The 21833-nt window shown below is 40.6% G+C and overlaps 2 protein-coding genes across 3 annotated transcripts; one reads left to right on the forward strand and one right to left on the reverse strand.

Moving 5' to 3' along the window:
• Positions 1-804: 804 nt before the first annotated feature.
• Positions 805-3497, reverse strand: LOC109467023 (leptin receptor overlapping transcript-like 1). The gene is made up of 4 exons (XM_019764917.1): positions 3460-3497; positions 2250-2324; positions 1664-1853; positions 805-1156 (listed from the first exon to the last, which is right to left on the reverse strand). The coding sequence occupies exons 1-4, from the start codon at positions 3495-3497 to the stop codon at positions 1040-1042; spliced, it is 420 nt and encodes a 139-aa protein (XP_019620476.1). The 3' UTR covers positions 805-1039.
• Positions 3498-4541: 1044 nt separating this feature from the next.
• LOC109467066 (transitional endoplasmic reticulum ATPase-like) lies at positions 4542-19114 on the forward strand. 2 transcript variants are annotated; one of them, XM_019764970.1, is made up of 19 exons: positions 4542-4655; positions 6865-6970; positions 7515-7646; positions 8192-8313; positions 8604-8665; positions 9486-9616; positions 10075-10206; positions 10751-10906; positions 11390-11470; positions 12334-12469; positions 13228-13340; positions 13812-13976; positions 14405-14527; positions 15033-15245; positions 15641-15725; positions 16173-16396; positions 17129-17287; positions 17772-17926; positions 18789-19114. In XM_019764970.1, the coding sequence occupies exons 1-19, from the start codon at positions 4636-4638 to the stop codon at positions 18883-18885; spliced, it is 2412 nt and encodes an 803-aa protein (XP_019620529.1). In that variant the 5' UTR covers positions 4542-4635; the 3' UTR covers positions 18886-19114. The 2 variants fall into 2 exon arrangements, with proteins under 2 accessions (XP_019620529.1, XP_019620528.1); XM_019764969.1 differs by lacking the exon at positions 11390-11470 and having other exon boundaries at positions 10751-10987.
• Positions 19115-21833: the final 2719 nt, after the last annotated feature.

Here is a 21833-nt window from a genome sequence, read left to right on the forward strand (position 1 = left end):
CCCAATACAAATTTCATTTCAATACTCTATCTTGGCAACAACAAGCTTAACAGGCTTTCTAAACAGATGCATTACCATGCAAGTACAAAATGTATCTATTATTGTATAATGGCAGAGTATATATCTGTACAGCTAGTGGTAAACACACATTCAGATTTTTTACAGACAAAGTTGCTCCAAGGAATTTTAAACCTCCTTGGCTGCTCAGAGATTTTTTTTTACTACAAAGTACTTCTAATGCTGTTAGGTTGACTTAATTCAACCAATGTTGTTACTGTTGAAGATAGCAATTATATTTATTTGTAAAATAAAAAAAAATGCATGAATGAACATTATTATTATTATATACTGAAATTTCCCACCACATTTGTCAACACAAAATATGCGGAATGCACATGATTTCTACAATATTACATTGTACAGAAAAAATCAACATCTAGATCAATAAACATCTAAACAATAACTGTGCAGCACACTGCATCTATATTCTACACAATGGCACAAGCCTCAGAAAGTGCTAACTCGGGTTATTCCATTTTTAAAAGTTCAAAGGGGGGAAGTCTAGATCTGGGCAACATTTTCAATATATATGTAATATTGTGAAGAGGGTAGAAAATGAAAAGGACAGAGTTGTATAGTTGTATGTGTTCAATGGGTCAAGAATTAAAAGTTTCTATCAGCAACAGAAGCTTATAACTTATGCTAAGTTATAGGGGGCCAATGTTCACAACAAAACATTGTTTGCCTACAAAAGTTCTTCATTGATTGATATTACCCAGAATATGAATAGACTCATCCACAACAGACAGTTAAAGTATAGGTTTATGGCTGTACTATCCATAAATGGGGGTGTGTGAAGCTGTGATGAGTTTGCTGTGGGGTTGTTGAATTAGCCTGGGTGCCATCCTCCGTAGTTTTTGCATCCGAGGTGCCCAGTGACATTCGAAGGAAGGAGTGGGCAAAAACTACGGAAGATGGCACCCAGGCTTTTGTTGAATTACCGGTGGGATTATCCGATTATTAGAGGCGTTTTCTTAACTCAGAAGCCGGAGAAAGCGAAGTCGTCTTCTCTTGTGAAGACGATGAAGTACGCCAAGATGGTGATGAAGACGACAACATTACCTGCTACCGTTAAACCACAGGCCGCACCTTGTATCTGCAAGGGGAATAGAATTTCTTTACTTCAGGCACATTGACCCTTAGCAACCTAACATAAAAGTACTACAACACTTCTACAACAAGTGCACTCAAGGCTAACCAAGGAGCTTCAGAATGTCCTTGGGCATATAATATATCTTCCTATTTTCTGTATCATTTTTTTTCATGTGGACCATCATAAGTGAGAACAAATTTCTTGTTTTCTTTAATGTTAAGACAAAAATCAATGCAAGTGCATAAAATTTCCTAAGAGGAATGACTCACTATACCAATTCTCGCCAGTGGCTAGATTAATTATAGACAGATAGACGACTTACTACTCCTGCTCTTGCCAGCACAATTGGCAGCCCAAATGCAGACACGACGATGCCCGTGGTGAGGAAGATACTGAGCTCGGTGCAGGCGCTGCTGGCAGAGTCGGACATCTATTCTGTGTAGCACCATAGAAAACTCTACTATCGATAACTATTAATTATCATTGATCATTGAATGGGAAAAGACTTACTACACCCGCTCTTGCCAGCACGATTGGCAGCCCAAAGGCAGACACCACGATGCCTGTAGTGAGGAAGATACTGAGCTCGGTGCAGGCGCTGCTGGCAGAGTCGGACATCTCCTCTGTGTAGCGCCGAGAGATGCACCATGGGATTGGAGCCAGGATGTAGAACATCACCACGAAGAACGGCCACCACAGGCTGGGGGAAACAAAGACATATTAATATAAAGATAATTAATTTGACTAGTATATTAACTTATGATTTCAAAACTTATTAAGATTAAAGAACCTGCCTGCCTACATTGCCTGCCACACTGTGACTGTGTGTGGTAGATTTGACTTTAGTATACTGACTATAGACAGGTTTCTCTGCATATACACATATGTAGAATAGAGGGAAGACATTAGCACTATGATTTACAGCAACATTTTTTTTATTTCTAACCTCCTTGTTAGTACATCCTTCTCATCTAGGCTCCACAAAGACTGCCAACATAGCAGGAGTAATGAAATGAAAAAAGTGAAGTCTAGTGAAAAGTTACTTTACATATACAGAGAAGAAAAAGACCAGCAATGAGAAAACTATTTGACTTACTTGAATTGTGGTAATGCACAGGCCAAGACCACAAATGTCATCCCGATGGCACCAAAGAAGGCCAACCCGATTAAACTGTAAGGAAACATCAATGGGTTAGCAAATAGCAAGAATACAATTGAACAAGAGAGATCACAAGAGAGGTCACAAGCATTGTAGTAAATTCATGAATGTTTTTTCTCCAAGACTGATACATGTTGAATTGACAACTGTTTTATCATTCTTTACTGTATCATTCATGTATCAATTTAACTTCATATGCTTTATTTGGCACTAAAAACCCATTTGGTCTGAAACAACTAAATTTAACTTAAGAGTAAGAGAAATTATACTCACGCTGTTGTGTTGCATATGGGGTGGACACGAGAAAAAAATAGAAAAACAGTCAGTTAATATCATCACATTTGATTAAGTAAGAGATGTACATTGTACTAATCTCTAAAAATAAATTGCTCTTATGATCCCAATTACAATACAAGGATCCATTTCATATTATGAAAATGACATATTTGGTCTTCCAATGCGGCCTGACCTCAAATCCAGTTGATAGTATTACACAGAAATAAATCTGCGCCATGTTTCCAATCACTTTCTGCAGCAGGCCTGATTTGATTGTTATCGACCTCACAGCTGCCAATATGCGATTGTGTTACATACAATACAATCAACGGAAAACCATTCAGATCATAGAAACCTAAATTACATTCAATGCTATTCATTTGGAACCAGGAGAAAAGTGGGAAGGCACAGGCGTGAAAAAAATGAAGAAAATTTTGGCATCGGTTGAAAACATGTGACAAACTGGCACTAGTATAATGTTACCCACACGTGAGTCATAAAATGTAAATATATTATTTTTTCTGTTTGCAAATTTAAATAGGAATATGTTATTCTTTTTCTTTTGTTCTAACACAGTATTTACCTACACTTCAGACGTGTTCAGCGATATTTGGGGGATGCGTCTGGCACAAAAATTGATTGCAAAACGCTGCAAATCTGACGTGAATGCTATGCTGAAAATATCAAAAATTTACTTCCGGTTTACTGAACCCATAATTTCATCTAGCCTTGATTTCCAACGAAGACAGCAGTTACGACGAAACTTTAGGTTGTAAAGTATGCCATACTGTTTTACAAGCAGTGATTGAGAAAGATAAAGCACAAAGATCGAAAATTATTGACGAAGAACAAGAAAAACCATAGCCCAAACCTTTGATGCCCGCCATCTTGGATCATGTGACCATTCATCAATGGACTGTTCCATGTGGACAGAGGGGGGGATCCTTGGCAGAGTTACGCAGCAGAAAAATCTTTGTGTGTTTATGTTTTGAGGGCTTCTTTGGCTCGATACAGCTTCCAAAAGTACATGGAGGTTCTTTGATTCTCTTTCTTGGAAGCGTCATCGAAAAAATCGTTCCCAATGTTTTCTCTTCTTTACCCTCTAAATATATGAATAAAGACATTAAAAGTTAAAGGATGTGTTAAACTTAAAGAACATAACATAACATAACATAATAATGGTCGGATAAAGAAGTATAAATAAGTAATAAATAATAATAAAGAAGTAATGAAAGTAAAACGAAGCAGAAAAAAATGGAGCTGAGTCCATTAAGGAGGCAAATAGAAAAAAAACGAAGAAACAATGGATTTCAAAAGTTGAAAGAAAAACAAAAGTTATCGTCTGGCGTAATCTGCTAAGAGCTCTAAGATTATTCGAGAGAAAAATAACAATTATTCCACCTTTAGATTTTGTATTTCATATCATCATAACTTCATTAATTTTAGCCATTTTTGGAAGAGCTCCCAGAAACAAATGACAGAGTTCAAGCTATAAATGAAATCCAAAAAGGGTGATGACTTGAAAAAAAAAATAGAAGAAAACAAATCAATAGACGTAGTAGCTCAGTCTCATGACTAATAAGCGTGTGACATCACCAGAAAACAGGGTGTTTTCAACTCTTGACAACAAGTTATATTTTTAACGGGATGACGTCATCCTCGACTTGGTCGAGACTGTTCGGTAATATTCGGGAAGTTCCGAAGACACGTGTAATGTCTGGACTGTAACACTTTTCCATCATAGGGGATAAAACTTTTTTGTTTAAGTTAAAAACGTGTGTTGAATAATAAACTGAACAATTAAGCCGATGATTCTTATTTCTATAATTGTTTATAATAGAAGGTTTTAAAATTTTATAGCAATATATTCCTTTTAAGCTAAAATAAAAACAGTTCTAAGCAACTTTACTGTTTGATCATCCACCGTCATTCAATGGACGAGACCAACTAATTTGCATATACCGGCAGCCATATTGAGTTTTGTAGTGCGTAGCCGGGCAGATTTCAACCGAAACTTTTGAGAGAAGAGGACATAAAAAGCTATAAAATGGCAGGACCACAACCAAGGTATGAACCGTATGGTCATCTGTATATATTTAGGACAAAATAACGAATGTAGGTCAACGGATCTCGGTCAGTTGGCTAGTATTTCGCCGTTTTTGTTGGTCAGTTCATTATGAACTGAGCTACCGAACATGTGTTTAGATTCGTCGGCCGTTCCGCACATTCGAGTGTTTTTTCGACAAAATCTCTTCATTTTGTTGACAATGGAGAAGGTTTCTTGTAGAATGGATATCCAGAATCATATTCTCAAGCGAAGATTTTAAATTTGTGAGGTAAAAACGGTAGAAAACGGTCGTCCTTTGTGAGTCGTGTGGTGACGGTTCAATTTTTGGTCAGCGCCATCTTGGATCAGACGATATTCTCCCAGATCGCGTCAGGTTGTGTGTTTTGGCTAGCAGACGACCCAAATGCCCCCTTTGCTGACCAAAATAAGCCTCTGTCAGGTTAAAGCGACGTTTTCTGAAGCGACAAAGGGCTTCCTTAGCATTTCAAAGAAAACGGAAGCCAACTTGACCGATAGATCCTTTTGTTCTGTCCATCAAAAAGAACGTGGCACAAAAACCGAAACCAAGTTATGCAATCATGACAAGGGTGTTTTCCCTCTAAGTAAAAATACGTGTCTACATACAGTGATTTCCTTGAGATTAAGGTTAAGAAGTTACTATTTGCAGTAAAACTGGGTTTCTTGTTCTCAGAAATGATAGCGTCTTTGTTTTCATTCGTCATTGACACATCTTCGTCCATATCCGGTCTTACATGTTGGGTATGACGTCATATATCAGCTGATTCGGCAGCGTTCCATTGGTAGAGTGAAGTGGCCGAAAGAAATCTGTGTCATCCAGATTTTGCTTTCCTAAAAAATGGTGAAATCTTGTGTGAAAAATTGCCATGTAGATCCTTGAGCCCCATGAATGAATGATTTTGTGTATCACAAGCATGTTAAAACTACACTGGACAAATAATGTTATTGATTAATTATCAAGTATGATGAAGAAAAATACATCAAAACATACCAACTATCATTACACAACACTTTACTAAAAGATTAAAGATTACAAAAACAACCTTGTTGGAAAAGTGACAGCGAAAAATAAAGTAGTCTTGCCTTGGTCCAAAAACTGGTGTAATTATACAGAAACAAGGCCAAACACCTGAGGGACAAGGTGTTTTTGTAAGCAAGGAAGTTGCACTATAAAAGCAATAAATTTGTCTAGTGTAAACCATTGGGGCTCAAGTCTATTGTAGTATATGTTTTTATAATGTGTGGAGTACAACTTCAGCTAAATTTGTTGCTTAGTATTCCACTATGCATTGCTGCAATTTGGATAAATTCAACCCTTAGGCCACACCAATTTAATTTCTTGGTTAACGGATTTTTCAAGAAAAATAATGGAGCGGGCGGGCGAAAAAAATAAAATAAAACAGGCCTAGGCATCCTATTATGGCCCAAAATGGTACGATAGGAGCCATGAAGTCAACACACCAGGCTGGTTCAAAATTTAAACAATGAATTTTGAACTTTTAATGATACTACTGCATTGAAAGATGGAATGACTGTAACAAGTAGTAAAAAAAAAAGGACTGTTTTCAACTGTTCAGGGCAAAATATGAGCATTTTTGCAATTGATTCTGAATTTTTATTTTTATTTGCAAATCAGAAAAAAATGAAGCGGCGAATCCGTTAACCAAGAAATTAAATTGGTGTGGCCTTACCATAGCCTGAGTGCCAGACTTTTGTCAGGGCCAGTATATAGGCTAGCTCCTCAGCTCCAGGGCCAACATGTCCCCAAGGAAACTTTACCACAGACCTCCTCAGTTAGACCCTGAACAACAGGTGTAAGTGGAGACTCACCGGCCTCTGTACAGGCCCTAGGAACAGTGTGGCATCCAGGCTACCCTTACTAGTCTGGATTGTATCTAACAAATAAAGTCCTGTGAAGTTTGCATCAACTTGATCATCAAGAGATAGGTAGCTACGTCTGTAGCTTCGTCATTGGTAGCTACATCTGTATCTGTGTCAGTATAGCTGGTATAACCGTCCTTTAGCATAACACACCAGCTTCGCATGCGGCGCGGCGGCAGCTGCTACATTACTGTGAAGTTACACCTAACCTTTTCACATTTAATTGCAGGAGTTGTTAAACTTAAAGTTAAAGCTTTGGCTCCAAAACAAAGAATGGATCTTAACTCTTTTTTCATGTTCCCTCCTCAGCCAAGATGAGCTGTCGACAGCCATCCTGAAACAGAAGTCCAAACCCAACCGTCTGCTGGTGGAAGAGGCAGTGAATGAAGACAACAGCGTCGTCTCCCTCTCACAGGTAAACATGCCTGTTTTTTTCTTATCTGCTGGACAGAGCTGCCTGGAAATGTGGTGTGGAAACTAGCCAACAGCTGCCCACTCATGTGTCGAAGACCCCATAGGACTAGTTTAATCAAATACTGTATACTAAGTACAAATGTACTGCTACTATTGTAAATGTTTTGACTTATATAAGTTTTGAGTTTGTGGGGACTCAATTTCGCTGAAGGAGAGGAAATGAGGTGTTGGTGGTGTTTAGGTTTGCAGTTGAAACAACCATATTATAGTTATGCAACTGAAGGCAGAGCATATGTTCACAAAAACTTCACATTGTGATGCAATCATGGTGAAAGATTGCCAAAACCTGATGAAATTGTTTACAAAAGCTTGTTGTTTCACGTACACACATTTTCAAAAGATGTAGACCATGTACATGTAATTTAGAAAAAATTATTTCTTTAAAATGTTTTCCCAAACCAGGCAAAGATGGACAAAATGCTGCTACCACGAATATAATTACAAAGTGATTTACAGTATTCTTTTTAAAAATTGAACCAAACCAGGCTAAGATGGACGAGTTGCAGCTGTTCCGAGGAGACACGGTTCTGCTGAAGGGTAAGAAGCGTCGGGAGACGGTCTGCATCGTCCTGTCCGACGACACCTGCCCTAAGGAGAAGATCCGCATCAATCGCGTGGTGAGTTTGTTTGTTGGTCACCATGTAACACGGCCGTTAGGCCACTTGAAGGCTGGTTAACCACCTGAATGGTATCACCTGAATGGCATTACCACCTGAATGGTATGACCACTCACCTGGGTTACGGGTTACCGAGTATTACTGTAACAGCAACTCTTCTCCCTGAGTCAGAAACATCATGATTGAGACCAGCCCAATTTCTCACAAGTAGTGAGGACTAACTGACCCAATAGGAGAAGCAGGGGTTACGAGGCTGGTCAGGAAAATTCCCTACCCCATTTTTAGACCTTAATGGTTTGTTCCACTTCCGCTCACGTGGGTTCATTAACTATTCATTATCCACTGCCTTCAAAGAAGAAGTCGAACCCCATAATAGCTAGCGTAGTAGTAGACGTAGAAGTTTTTCCAGACAGTTGTTACCTGTCTCCTGTTACTGTATTGCAATGAGTATTTTACTTGATTGTACAAGCAATTACTAAATTAGCCTTCACTTCAGGCATGATTTTGCAAATAAAGTTATTATAAAACACACACATTATTTCCAGGTGAGGAACAACCTGCGCGTCCGTCTGGGCGACGTGGTCAGCGTACAGGCCTGTCCCGACGTGAAGTACGGCAAGAGGATCCATGTTCTGCCTATTGATGACTCTGTGGAGGGTATTACAGGGTACGTTGGTTTGTTCTGTTCGCATAGAAACATGAAATGGAGGGAAAAAATTATCCTGCCTGTTGATGCGCAATTTGTTTCTTTATTCCATTGACATAGAAAGATGAAACTGAGAAGTATGAAAATTTGTGCAGGAGAATGTATGCACGAATAGGCTTATAATCCCTTTAGTTCAATTCATTTGTAACATGAATACTTGTTACAGCAATAGGGTTTCAACAACATGTTCTTGATCCATGAAAATGTGTGCCAGTAAGCTAAAGTTGTGTTCTCCTGTATTTTCTGTGCAGGAACCTGTTTGAAGTGTACCTGAAGCCTTACTTCCTGGAGGCTTACAGACCTGTGCACAAAGGTAAGATCATTGTTGAAAGCATTACAAGGCATATGTCTATTACATTCTAACCTTCATCATCAGCCTTTTTAGGGTATAATAATTTTAGTAATGGAAACATACATGTATAGGAAGGCATGGATCTTTTTTTAACCTCCATTCCTTACCCAGCACTTGGGAACTGCACCATTTGCTGCATTTATGTGGAGGGAAAGAAAAACTCTGCTGCTGTAAGGGCAATAACACATGCCAGGGTGTGGTTGCTTGGTAGCGGTAGTGATAGGTTTATGTTAGATAAGAAAATTTAGACTGTCTTTGTCACCAACTTTTAAAGTCAAACCCAGATAAGACTCAGCTAGTGACTATATATAATTTGCATGTGAATTTTTCAAGGTATTTTGAGCTCTGAAATGGCCACGTCTTAGTCTATATTCAGACCACTTGGCCATTGCTGCCACTTTTTTGGGGTCTTTTAGTTTATTTTTCAATTTACGCCCATTCCCTTGTTGAAACACAGGCAGACACAGAGACACACACAGACACAGACACTGATAGACAGCCCAAAAACAATACTTAAGTACCTCACTACCTTGGAAAAAATTTGGCTTGAATGTACTAGTAGCTTAGATTTGATTTAATTCATAAAGAAGGGAGGCGTGGCCTGGAAGTAAGTCTGATCAGACTGTTCCAAAACTTCCTAGACACAGACACACAGACACCGACAGACAGACAAACCAAAAACAACACTATACTATCTTGGGTTGAACAAAGAACACAAACTGACTAAGAGATAGTCATGAGATGAGATGTACCTAAACTGACTCCTCTTCCTGTCCCCCAGGTGATACATTCCTGGTCCGTGCGGCCATGCGACCTGTGGACTTCAAGGTGGTGGAGACGGACCCGTCCCCATACTGTATCGTGGCTCCCGACACCGTTATTCACTGTGAGGGAGAGCCCATCAAGAGAGAGGTAGGGCAGGTCATACCATCAGAGGCTTGGGAAGGGGGGTTATTTGTATGCAAGGTGTTTAGTACAACAAACCAACACATTTTGACATTTTTTTAGAAAAAGAAATCTTTGGAGGAACAACCATCATCAGAACAGAAGAAAATATAATTTTTTATAGTTTGAATTTCAGAATCTGATTTCTTGAACCATGTTTTCCTTATATTGAAACTGAAGAAGTCTTATAAAACTAAAAAGTCATAAAACACAATCACATAAAATGAGACCCTCAAAAATTTTCTGCAGAAAACCAACTCATCTAACACTAGAATCCTTGAAAGTTGAGAAGTCACTGTGCCCTTCATTAGACTATCACCAACTTACCTGTAGCAAGTTCACACCAAAGAATCATCTACTACAAGCCCCTTTTCATATCCTAAGAATGTGATGATGTGACACAAAACCCTTTTTTCTACCTGCAGGACGAGGAAGAGGCTCTGAATGAGGTTGGTTATGACGACATCGGTGGAGTCCGTAAGCAGCTGGCTCAGATCAAGGAGATGGTGGAGCTCCCCCTCAGACACCCCGCACTCTTCAAGGCTATCGGAGTGAAGGTGAGGTTGAGGAAGAAATGTTTAATCTGGAAGTTTAGGAAGGATGCTGAGGATTTAAAAGTGTTTGAGGATTTAAACAACTTTGGAACAGAACATCTCTGTAAGTTTAAAAAATACAGGTTGCAAAGACACACTGCACTCTTCAAGTTTATGGGAGTCAAGAAAAGTTTTATTGAGGATTTGGAAGATTAGCACTTACAGCAAACGTAGCACTTAAATACATCGTAAAACATTAGAACCATACAGACATAACAATTGAAATGGTATATCCATGAAGCTAGTATACAAAATGAATCAAGCAACTTCTTAAATTCTCTGAGGAGTCAGGCATTTCAGGCATCCAGTATCTTTTATCAGTGACTGAGAATGAAAGCTTCTTCAGAAAATTTATCCAGTGTCTTGATTTATTTTGTATCATGTATTGTTCTGTATGGATATGAAATCTTCATCCAAATCCCATGTGAATTGTTTCTTAATTTAAAATCGTAGAAATGTAGTAACATTCAAGACATATTTTTACAAAATCCTCTCCCTCCCCCCCCAGCCCCCGCGTGGAATCCTCCTGTACGGCCCGCCCGGTGTGGGGAAGACTCTGATTGCCCGAGCCGTGGCCAATGAGACGGGAGCTTTCTTCTTCCTCATCAACGGTCCAGAGATCATGAGCAAACTCGCCGGAGAGTCAGAGAGCAACCTCCGCAAGGCCTTCGAGGAGGCTGAGAAGAACGCCCCGGCGATCATCTTCATCGATGAGATTGACGCCATCGCTCCTAAGAGAGACAAGGTTGGTAATGTTTCCTCTTATTACAAAAGCACAAGAAGACATACATAAACAAGTAGATATTTATTAGTGAGAGTAACCTGCGCAAGGCCTTCGAGGAGGCTGAGAAGAACGCTCCGGCAATCATCTTTATTGATGAGATTGACGCCATCGCTCCTAAGAGAGACAAGGTTGGTAATGTTTCCTCTTATTGCTCAAGAAGACATACAGAAACATAAGTTTGTTAGAGTAACCTGCGCAAGGCCTTTGAGGAGGCTGAGAAAAATGCTCCGGCGATCATCTTCATTGATGAGATTGACGCCATCGCTCCCAAGAGAGACAAGGTTGGTGATATTCCCTTGTATTGCCTAACACAAGAAGACAGACAGAAACATTGTAGATGTTTATTAGAGTAGCCTGCGCAAGGCTTTCGAGGAGGCTGAGAAGAACGCTCCGGCGATCATCTTCATCGATGAGATTGACGCCATCGCTCCCAAGAGAGACAAGGTTGGTGATATTCCCTTGTATTGCCTAAAACAAGAAGACAGACAGAAACATTGTAGATGTTTATTAGAGTAGCCTGTGCAAGGCTTTCGAGGAGGCTGAGAAGAACGCGCCGGCAATCATCTTTATTGATGAGATTGACGCCATCGCTCCTAAGAGAGACAAGGTTGGTAATGTTTCCTCTTATTGCTCAAGAAGACATACAGAAACATAAGTTTGTTAGAGTAACCTCCGCAAGGCATTCGAGGAGGCTGAGAAAAATGCCCCGGCGATCATCTTCATTGATGAGATTGACGCCATCGCTCCTAAGAGAGACAAGGTTGGTAATGTTTCCTCTTATTGCTCAAGAAGACATACAGAAACATAAGTTTGTTAGAGTAACCTTCGCAAAGCTTTTGAGGAGGCTGAGAAAAATGCTCCGGCGATCATCTTCATTGATGAGATTGACGCCATCGCTCCGAAAAGAGACAAGGTGCTTTCTTGCTCTTGCAAGACATACTTTCTTTTATGAAGGCCATGACTTTTTTCTTTTTCCTTCCATCTGGGTCTATCCTTGACCATCTTCTTAACTGATCACCAGGATAATTAGGTGGATTTCAGAACAATTATTACTGAAAATGCTCACCTCTGTTGGTAAATAAGCATAATGAGCAAAACATGTTCATAACTTTTTCCACTTTTATACATAAATTCATTGAAGCATTCAGAAATATGTTCAGTATATTTTAATAGTCTGTATGTTACAAATTTGCATTTTTTTTAACAACACTGTGTCGATATTAAATGCAGGCAACACTCTGCATTATTGTCATTCATCAGTAAAAGATGGAGAAAGTCATGTTAATCTACTGAAATTTTCCCCCCAGACCCACGGTGAGGTTGAGCGCCGAATCGTGTCCCAGCTGCTGACTCTGATGGACGGACTGAAGCAGCGCGCTCACGTGGTCGTCATGGCAGCCACAAACAGACCCAACTCCATCGACGCTGCGCTCAGGCGCTTCGGTGAGCTTTAGAGCAATCCATCCTGCCCGTATAAAGTAGAGTGGATTCATTCCTCAAGATAACCGACATCTCGCACACGCAGTCGTCCCTCAGTAAGACATCTGGAGCCGCATAGTTCCCGCTTAGCATGTAGCTTACTGGCCCCTTGAGCACACTGCCTCCCCACTTTGTGTGCCATCACTTTGGCATGTAGGGCAGCAACAAAATGTCTCTGATTCCTTCTTGTCCTGGGCTGCTCTCAGGATACTGTCCCATGAGTAGTTGAAAGTCTCCAGCTCTTGAGCAATGGGCAGTAGACACTGAGACAAAAACATGGCGATCCTGCTTTCTAGCAACCCTACATTGTGATTGCAGTCTTTCATCTAGTATAAGTGTATTTCTACCTGTGATTTCCTTTGAAAAAAATTGTGACCTCCATTCCTTACCCAGCACTTGGGAACTGCACCATTTGCTGCATTTATGTGGAGGGAAAGAGAAACTCTGCAGTTGCTATGGCTTTACCACTTCTTGGTGGTATTGCTCAAGTAATAGCAGTGAACATATGAACATATGAGCATGGGACATTTGGTAGGGTGTCTCTGTACTAATAGTTCCTGCGTGCTTGACCGTAGGTACAATCTGTGCTGAAACAACATTGCACAATTAGCTACAAAAAAGCATTTACATTCAACCCACTTGGCCATAGGGCTATAGCTTTAACATGACACAAAACTTGACACAAAAGTTCTCTAAAATATTATTTTTTCTTTGTTGTCCAGGGCGTTTTGACCGTGAGGTTGACATCGGGATCCCGGACGCCACCGGCCGCCTGGAGATTCTGCAGATCCACACCAAGAACATGAAGCTGGCCGACGACGTGGACCTCGAACAGGTCAGTTGTTCTTACAAGATGTCTTTGAAGTACATTCTTCACTTGAAGGAGGAGTGAAAGAACAGGATGAAGCTTTGTGAGATGGAATTTCTCCCTGTACAGCCTTATTCTCAATTTTGAATTGTTTACCTTACTTTGTGGTACTAATTGTTCAAACTATGTTACCTTAAACACTATCGTACTGATTTTGGTAAGATGTTGAAGCACTAGCTCTCTTTTTGATCAATTTGGTATAAAGAAGAAGGGTACAGTATCCATGATAGGAAAACCTTTGAGTTTGTTGACAGGCTTGGCTGTCCTGTATCCATTGACACTTGAATGTGTTTTGCTCCAATGGTTCTGTCTGATTTGAACTGATATTTTATTCCTGGTTGCTTCCTAGACCACCATGGCCCCAGACATGTCTTTCCTATTTTTCAAGGACTTATTTGTGTGACAGTTGTGATGATATTTTGATAATTTTTACCCCAGGTTGCGTCTGAGACCCACGGCCACGTAGGTTCTGACCTGGCTGCCCTGTGCTCTGAAGCCGCCCTGCAGCAGATCAGAGAGAAGATGGACCTGATCGACCTGGAGGATGAGAACATCGACGCTGAGGTCCTGGACTCTCTGGCTGTTACCATGGAGAACTTCAGGGTAAGTTTACATTAAAGTATCATCACAAAATATACTGGGCCTGCACAAAATCTTTTTTCTATTTTTAATGGTTTTCATTGGATGTTTGGTCAACGTTGCCTCAGAAATTTGCTGTTGCAGACAATATCTTTTCTGACACAACATTCCAAAACTATAGACAGAATGTCATCCTTAACTACACGAATACAACCTTGAACGAAACGTTCTGCTGACGTGCTATGCTACTTCAGTGACACTGTTAATAGTGATTAATTTGTAGTATCTGTTGAACAGTATGCTGTAGGCCAGAGCAACCTCAGAGATTTAGACACTCTACCATAAACCTTCTCCTTGCTGCTTAACTCTGTAACCAGTACTGCAATAGAGAATTAGTAGTCTAATGGCAACTTTAGTGTACTAATATTTAACTTGTCCTGTCTGTCCTGCAGTATGCCCTGGGCCAGAGCAACCCGAGCGCCCTGCGAGAGACGGTGGTGGAGGTGCCCAACACGACATGGGAGGACGTCGGCGGGCTGGACAACGTCAAGAAGGAGCTGCAGGAACTCGTGCAGGTAAGCCTTCCTACAATTAATTTTTAACAAGCTGTTCTGTATCTGTATAGGTGCAGGTCAGTTTTGCGGATGTTTTTTCAAGTCATTGGTATCATTAAAATCTCTGCATTAACAGTAATAACAGTTCTGATTTCCTGAAGGAAACCTCTCTGATTTTAAGTGCAGGGCTTGAATTCTGACCTGCATACATAGGTTCGTGCAGGTAAAATAGAGACTGTGCAGGCTAGGTACTTCTGATGTCTACCTGCACTTGTCTATGTACTGGGTTTATACATACATGTATATCATTTTCATGTGCCTCATTGACTGTTGCCACCTGAATTGAAATGTAAAAGAATGTGTCAGTAGTTTCTAAACAGCTTCTTGCATGATCCATACTTCCTAAATTCTGAGTGGTGCAGGTACAATGTATCTAGTGCAGGTAATTTTCAATGTCACTAGCACCAGTGCAGCTTTGGAGAAAGGGTATTATGAGCCCTGAAATGTATTTTCTTGTTTTTCCCAGTACCCCGTGGAGCATCCAGACAAGTTCCTGAAGTTTGGCATGACTCCATCGCGAGGCGTTCTGTTCTACGGACCTCCCGGCTGTGGTAAGACCCTGCTGGCCAAGGCCATCGCCAACGAGTGCCAGGCCAACTTCATCTCCATCAAGGGCCCTGAGCTGCTCACCATGTGGTTTGGAGAGTCGGAGGCCAACGTCAGGGATGTGTTCGACAAGGTGGGTGCAAGTTTTTTCATCTATATTATCCTTCAATCTACATAAGATAGCAACCAGAGCAAAGAATGCTATCACTGTCCACTGCTGAGGACCTTGGCATCATTGAATTTCTGCCTATCTCTGATATTTAATGTAGTCAAGGGAATGGTAGGGACTCTGATGTTTGCCAGTCCATGTCCAGTTGTCTTTTGTTGATCTGACAAACCTTAAAACCCTGCTTCTATGTCTTGATTGTAGTAACTCTAACAAAGCATAGTGAAAATTAGGAATTGCACACATAAACGTGTTATTTCAGACATGTTCCCTTTTTCCTTACCTGAGAGGCAAGAGTGTTGATCCTTGTTTTCTATTCTTCCTTCCTGAAGTGTAAAATTATTCTCTTCTTCCCATCGCAGGCCAGACAGGCGGCTCCCTGTGTTCTGTTCTTTGATGAGTTGGATTCCATCGCCAAGTCTCGAGGAGGCAATGTTGGAGACGGAGGTGTGTTTTTAATATTAGACAGCTTTTAGTCAATTGCTTTCTAGACAATTGTTCCTATATATGTGCTGTAATTTCTTTACCTGTCGGTTTGATTTTGTATCCTAAACTGTGCTTTATATGGAATCATGTTCTGGGATGGTTTTAGACAGCCAAATCTAAGGTCTTGGATACTTGATGACTATGCAGAATGATGTCTGACTCTAACTCTAACCCATTCACACATAGAACAGCAACTACATAGGCACAGTTTTGGATAGTCCAGTGTATCCAGAACTGTGCCTGGGGCAAATCTATGTTCATGGATACGCAGACTATCCAGAAACGTGCCTGATCCTAACCTTAACCCATTCAGGCACAGAACTACATAGGAACGGTTCTGGATGCAATACCTATTTTTGTTTGGCTCACTACCATTCACCAACCTGCACTTCCCTCGCCAATTCCTAGGTGGCGCAGCTGACCGTGTGATTAACCAGGTCCTTACTGAGATGGACGGAATGACGGACAAGAAGAACGTGTTCATCATCGGCGCGACGAACCGTCCGGACATCATCGACCCGGCCATCCTGCGTCCGGGCCGTCTGGACCAGCTCATCTACATCCCGCTTCCCGATGAGCCCTCCCGCATCTCCATCCTCAAGGCCAACCTACGCAAGTCACCTGTCGCTAAGGTAACAAGCAGATTCATTCAAGTTTTGTCATAAGTTGGCCTTGGCCTAAAAAATAATCCCTGTGGCGAAGGTAACTAAGAGTTTTCAAGGCTCAAAATTCTCACCTCAGTCCTGCAATTTGCTTAAAAATCAATCACAATGCAGATGAAAAAGCAGTACAACTTGTAACTTTGCTAACATAAGACATATGCCTGGCTCTGTAGCAGAAGAACTGCTTTTTCTCCGTTTTAGGTGGACTTTGCCATTGCCTGTGTTTTTTGTTACCATTTTTAGTTTGTGAATGCTTGAGAGCTTGTGAATGGATCATACTAATTTTTCAGTTGTCATGCCTTGATCTAGAAATTACATTTTGAGTTTGTGAAAGTCCAGACTGAGCAAAAATATGTTTGTTGTTTACATGATGTACATCACCTTTCTGCCCTTCCTAGTTCAGAATATGTTTATTCATTTGTCTACTTATTTGTCTCTAGGATGTTGACCTGGGTTACCTGGCTAAGGTGACCCATGGGTTCAGTGGAGCAGATCTGACAGAGATCTGTCAGCGCGCCTGCAAACTGGCTCTTATTTATTTATTTGTTTGTTTGTTTATTCCTCTGTAGGATGTTGACCTGGGCTACCTGGCTAAGGTGACCCATGGGTTCAGTGGAGCAGATCTGACGGAGATCTGTCAGCGTGCCTGCAAACTGGCTCTTATTTATTTGTTTGTTTGTTTGTTTGTTTATTCCTCTGTAGGATGTTGACCTGGGTTACCTGGCTAAGGTGACCCATGGGTTCAGCGGTGCAGATCTGACGGAGATCTGTCAGCGCGCCTGCAAACTGGCGATCCGGGAAGCCATCGAGGAGGAAATCAGGAACGAGAAGGCCAGGAAGGACAACCCAGATCTCGACATGGTTAGTTTAGGGCCAAAACAGCCATCTACAGTTAGTTTTGTATACATTTGCATTCTCTGTGTGCTTGTCTAGTGCCAAAGCTGTTATGCTTAGGTGTGGTAAGTAGGGCTTCTTGTTTTATTTTGCCTAAGTAGTAAACTGCCTCTAGGCGTAACACATCAGTTTGTACAGTAAGTACAAGCTGCTAAAAGAGTGGACTATAAGGTTTGAACCACTCAAAGTAGCCACCTACACTTTTTTGGTGGAAGTTTGCCTTTTCTAGTGTTGAGCCATGCCAAGGTGTAGAGGTTTCAGCACAGATTCTTCAGTTATTTACTGGATATGTAGGAAAGCCTTTTAATGTTTGTGTATTATATGTCTATTTCTGTCTTCAAAGAAAAGTTAGTAGAAAAATATGCATATTGCTATGAATATGACAAGTTGCATAATGCACTGTTTCTGTGCCACAAGTGATTTCTGATGCAGTACCGTTTGCGTTCGCTAGGAGGACGATTACGACCCCGTGCCTGAGATCCGAAGGGACCACTTTGAGGAGTCGATGAAGTTTGCGCGCAGATCGGTGTCGGATAACGACATCCGGAAGTATGAGATGTTCGCACAGACGCTGCAGCAGAGCAGAGGCTTCGGCGGAAACTTCAGGTGCGTTGGTTTGTTTGTTTGTTATGTGTACGTGTGCACCTTGGAAGAAGCAAAAAGGAAAAAAAAATTTGGTCTGTTTCCTCCTCCTCATCTTCTTTCTTCCAACCAAATAAGGTTAATTACCTGGAACAGACATCTGTCACCATAGTAACTGGAGTTTAGCAGACACCATGGGGTGTTTACATTATGTAGCAAGTGGCAGGACAGAGATGGAGGAGGAGCTGGTCACCATATTTATATGTGCAAGAATACACAGAGCAGTAAGGCTAGACCATGCAAAGGTAAACATGCTTGCCTGTCTAGTTTGTTGGAGCCTTTGTTCATGAAGTACTCATGGATCACAGTATGTAGCAAGTGGCAGGACAGTGTTGGGGCACATTTACATGAATTCTATGTGACTATATTATGAGTGTTTTTGAGTAAATATAAACAGAGCAGTAGTTTGTTTGGCTAGACCACGTGAAAGTACTTTGCATATGTTACCTTTGTACTTTGTTTCAGCGCTTGTTTATGCATGAACTACTCAAATTATCCTGCTTCCAACAACGCAATTATTATATAACTTCTGCATAATTAGTGGGTTTTGTGATCTTACTAGGAACGTAGTCTTATGGTGATCTAAATGACAAAAGGATGCTGAAATTGTTGTAACTGTCTGAAATAATTTGTTTCTGCGGTCTCATAGTGAAGACACTGGCTAACAAAATGTGTTTCATTTTCCACTACATTCATTGGGCAATATTTACATAATCTCTCGTGCACAGGTAGTTTTCTATAGTGGCCTTTTTCTATCTCTAGCGGTGTCAAAGTCATTGAGGTATAGGTATTTTTCCATAATAACAATTCCCCACTTCTCCCCCAGGTTCCCCGGCCAGGCGGGCCCCAGCGGCAGCCAGGGCGGCGGTGGCACCGGTGGGGACAACCTGTATGAGGAGGGAGACGACGATCTGTACAGTTAGACTCTTCCCAGCATCCTTCACTCCCCCACCCCCCCTACAGCAGCAGCCAGCTTACCGTATCTACTCCAATAAACGCAGACCAACACTTTCTGTAAATTCGTGAAATGTTTGCGGCCTTTTTTTCTCCAATAAATGCAGACCAACACTTACCGTAAATCTTGGAATGTTTGCGGTGACGGTTTTATTTTCCGCAAAATCATTACACTGCAAACATGTGTTCTGTGTTTCTACTACACATAACCTCAAACTTCAAACTCCTTTTTTTTCCTCATAGTCATACATGCAAAGTAAAACCACTGCAAAAGTAAATCTATTTATAGTAATACTGGGGCAGGGATTTTTTTTCTCTTTCGCAGCCATGCTAGTTTAACAAGCATTGCTTGAATCTAAACAAGGTTTAAAAACCTCCCTGATCTAAAATAGTGTATTAACTCCCATGTTCACTTCTGGACTGCAAAGACGATATTTTTTGGTGTGCTGTTATTCGAGTGCATACGGTAACCATCCTCTACTTTCAACAAAGAGCCAGAAGAGCGCTTCCTCTTGAAAGAAACTGCATTTTCCTGTCAGTTTCTTGCTATCGAAACATTCATCTGGGACATTTTTTGGGCAGGGAAACCAAATCTTTCTCTAAAAAACCAAACCAGATTCTTCTGTTCCTCTGAACAGTCAAGTTGAAACAAAACCAGACTGAACTGAGTTCAGAGGATGTTGTAAGTAATATAGCTGCTGGCTTGCACTTCAAACTTTTGGTGGGGAAAAAATGGTATCTAAAATAGACAACATAATGGGAAAATGGTACCGGGGAAGTCATTGGATTGTAGCAAGTTTTGCACCAGACATGTACTGAGTATTGTTGAGGGGAATTGTATTTGTAGAAGGGGTTTAAGTATTTAAAGAATGAGTATGTAGTTTACAATTTAATGGGTAAAGATCTGTGATTAGAATTGTGATGAAATAATAATAATAATAAACCTGCTTCGAGTTATTATTATACATTTGTTTCTGAGAGCAGAATTAAAAACTTGGAATATAAAAAATACAATTCTATGTGATGTTATGAGCGCACTATGTACTTTCCGTTCGTCTTTTTTCCTTGTCAAAATACTGTAGTAGAATAAGAAAAATGAAGCATATCTCATTTCATATGGAATAGTAGGTAATATGTGACTGATTTGTGGATTTCTACTGTTGGATTCTTCTGTATGTAGCGAAATTTTGCTACAGTCACTGTCTCCATTCTGTTGTTACAACCCTGTGAAGAGTTACTATCGCCTTATATGTATAATACTATGGACGTTCTTATTAGATGCTTGAAATGTACCAAACAAAGTGTGTGTGGATCTTTCTGTTGTGGAAGTATTGTTTTGGGTGGCCGAGCTGTGGGTTTGTACTCTCCAAGCAGAGGTTGTGGAGGAATGATCGTTAGCTTTTTATTATATATGGCCGTTGTTTTTTGTCTCTACCCCACCCGTCAGTGGCCGCGGAGCTTCTCTGGCTAATGGATACTGCCAGGCCAATTTGATACTGTCTTTTTGCCACCCTAGGATCTGCTTTGAAAATTAATGGGTTTGTGTATCTGTCTAGACAGACCAAGTTGACAGCACATGGATGGGTGGGGGAAGATTGACAGGCAAAATGATGGCAGGTTAAAAGGTCAATTGGAAAATGGGGTGAGCATGAGAGTAGGTTGATAATACATGAATGGGAAGATGGACAGGCATTGTATTTTCACAGGGAACGTATGGTAAGTTACTGTCTCCTTATAAAGTTTTGAGTCTAGATTGTCTTTCTACTTTTGCCCACGCACTAGATTGAAAAACAAAACTTCTAAGACTAATTTTTCAGACAATATTAGGTCTGCATGCAGCAGTAAGATTGGTGAAGGTTTCATCACATGACTAGCGGGGATGATGTTATTACAGATGAATTGTCTCTTTCTCACCTCTGCCTTAGACAGGTGTAAAATCAAGAGGTAGAATCTGAGACCTTAAGGTAAGCCTAGTCCTTAAAGTAAAGTTTGTAGTAAGTTACATATCTTTCCGTGACAAAGGATACTGCTAGTACCTAAGGGAAGAAGAGTTAGTAAGAGGAAAATTTTAAGTTTAAAACGTGTAGAATTACTGAAAACGTCTGGCGGTTTAATATTAGTATGCACTAGCAGTATGTTCTCTTCGACTAGTTTATCCGAAAAGGCGAATGTTGTTTTCGTATGATCGCGTCTGTAAAACGTAAGAATATCTATATTGCACAAGAAAACGGGTATAAAATATGCATTTATTCATGAATGGCAGCAGCCAATGCTGAAAGTACAGATAGTGAACGTGACCATCATACGTACACAACTGATCAAACGCCCACTTTCTCATCAACTATCCAAAAGAACAGCAGACAATCAAGCTTTCTCATTTTCCTGCTTCTTCACAGGTGAAGTGATACAGTAGAAGCTACGCATTTCTCCCAGACATAGTCGCAGTTTTGCTCTGTAAAGGTATGTGTCGGTTCTTAACTTTCCTGTCCGAGAATTTAAACCATTCTTGCTTCTAGTTCTGGCATGGCTAGATATTATTCACGTTTAGATGGCTTTTCCGTGGGTTTGGCTTGGACGTTTGTCATTGATTGTCATGTATTGAACCTAAGAAATATTTCATGGTCAGCTTAACTGTAGTTTACGGCTAAGCAAGATATAGCTTGGTCATATACAGGAGAACTCAACTGTCATTACATAACAGTTAATACTGTAATGATTTAACAGGGCTTTTCATCAGATAAGGCCGTTGAAAAAAGACAATTACACAGTTTAATGCCTAGGTATTGCTAATTCTAATCATATTGTTTGCGGCTTCTAGTAGACGAGAGGAAGGCTGTTTGTGACAAAAGATCTGATACCTCTGGCCCGCAGACAGAGAAAAGGGGTGGCGGAGACAACTGAGAAGGCGGCGAACATG

The sequence above is a fragment of the Branchiostoma belcheri genome, unplaced genomic scaffold, assembly GCF_001625305.1.
Source record: "Branchiostoma belcheri isolate BF01 breed outbred unplaced genomic scaffold, Haploidv18h27 scaffold174, whole genome shotgun sequence".
NCBI classification, from domain to species: domain Eukaryota; kingdom Metazoa; phylum Chordata; class Leptocardii; order Amphioxiformes; family Branchiostomatidae; genus Branchiostoma; species Branchiostoma belcheri.

What these genes read in the sequence shown, in the direction of transcription:
- LOC109467023 (XM_019764917.1), bottom strand. Translation starts at nt 3,497, where the DNA reads ATGAATGGTCACATGATCCAAGATGGCGGGCATCAAAG. An exon ending in CAAGATGGCGGGCATCAAAG is followed by an intron (nt 2,325 to 3,459) that starts GTTTGGGCTATG and finishes GTTTCCTTACAG; the next exon opens with TTTAATCGGGTTGGCCTTCT. An exon ending in TGCTGGCAAGAGCGGGTGTA is followed by an intron (nt 1,157 to 1,663) that starts GTAAGTCTTTTC and finishes TTCCCCTTGCAG; the next exon opens with ATACAAGGTGCGGCCTGTGG.
- LOC109467066 (XM_019764969.1), top strand. Translation starts at nt 4,636, where the DNA reads ATGGCAGGACCACAACCAAG. An exon ending in TCGCTCCTAAGAGAGACAAG is followed by an intron (nt 10,988 to 12,333) that starts GTTGGTAATGTT and finishes TTTTCCCCCCAG; the next exon opens with ACCCACGGTGAGGTTGAGCG. An exon ending in AGGCAATGTTGGAGACGGAG is followed by an intron (nt 15,726 to 16,172) that starts GTGTGTTTTTAA and finishes GCCAATTCCTAG; the next exon opens with GTGGCGCAGCTGACCGTGTG.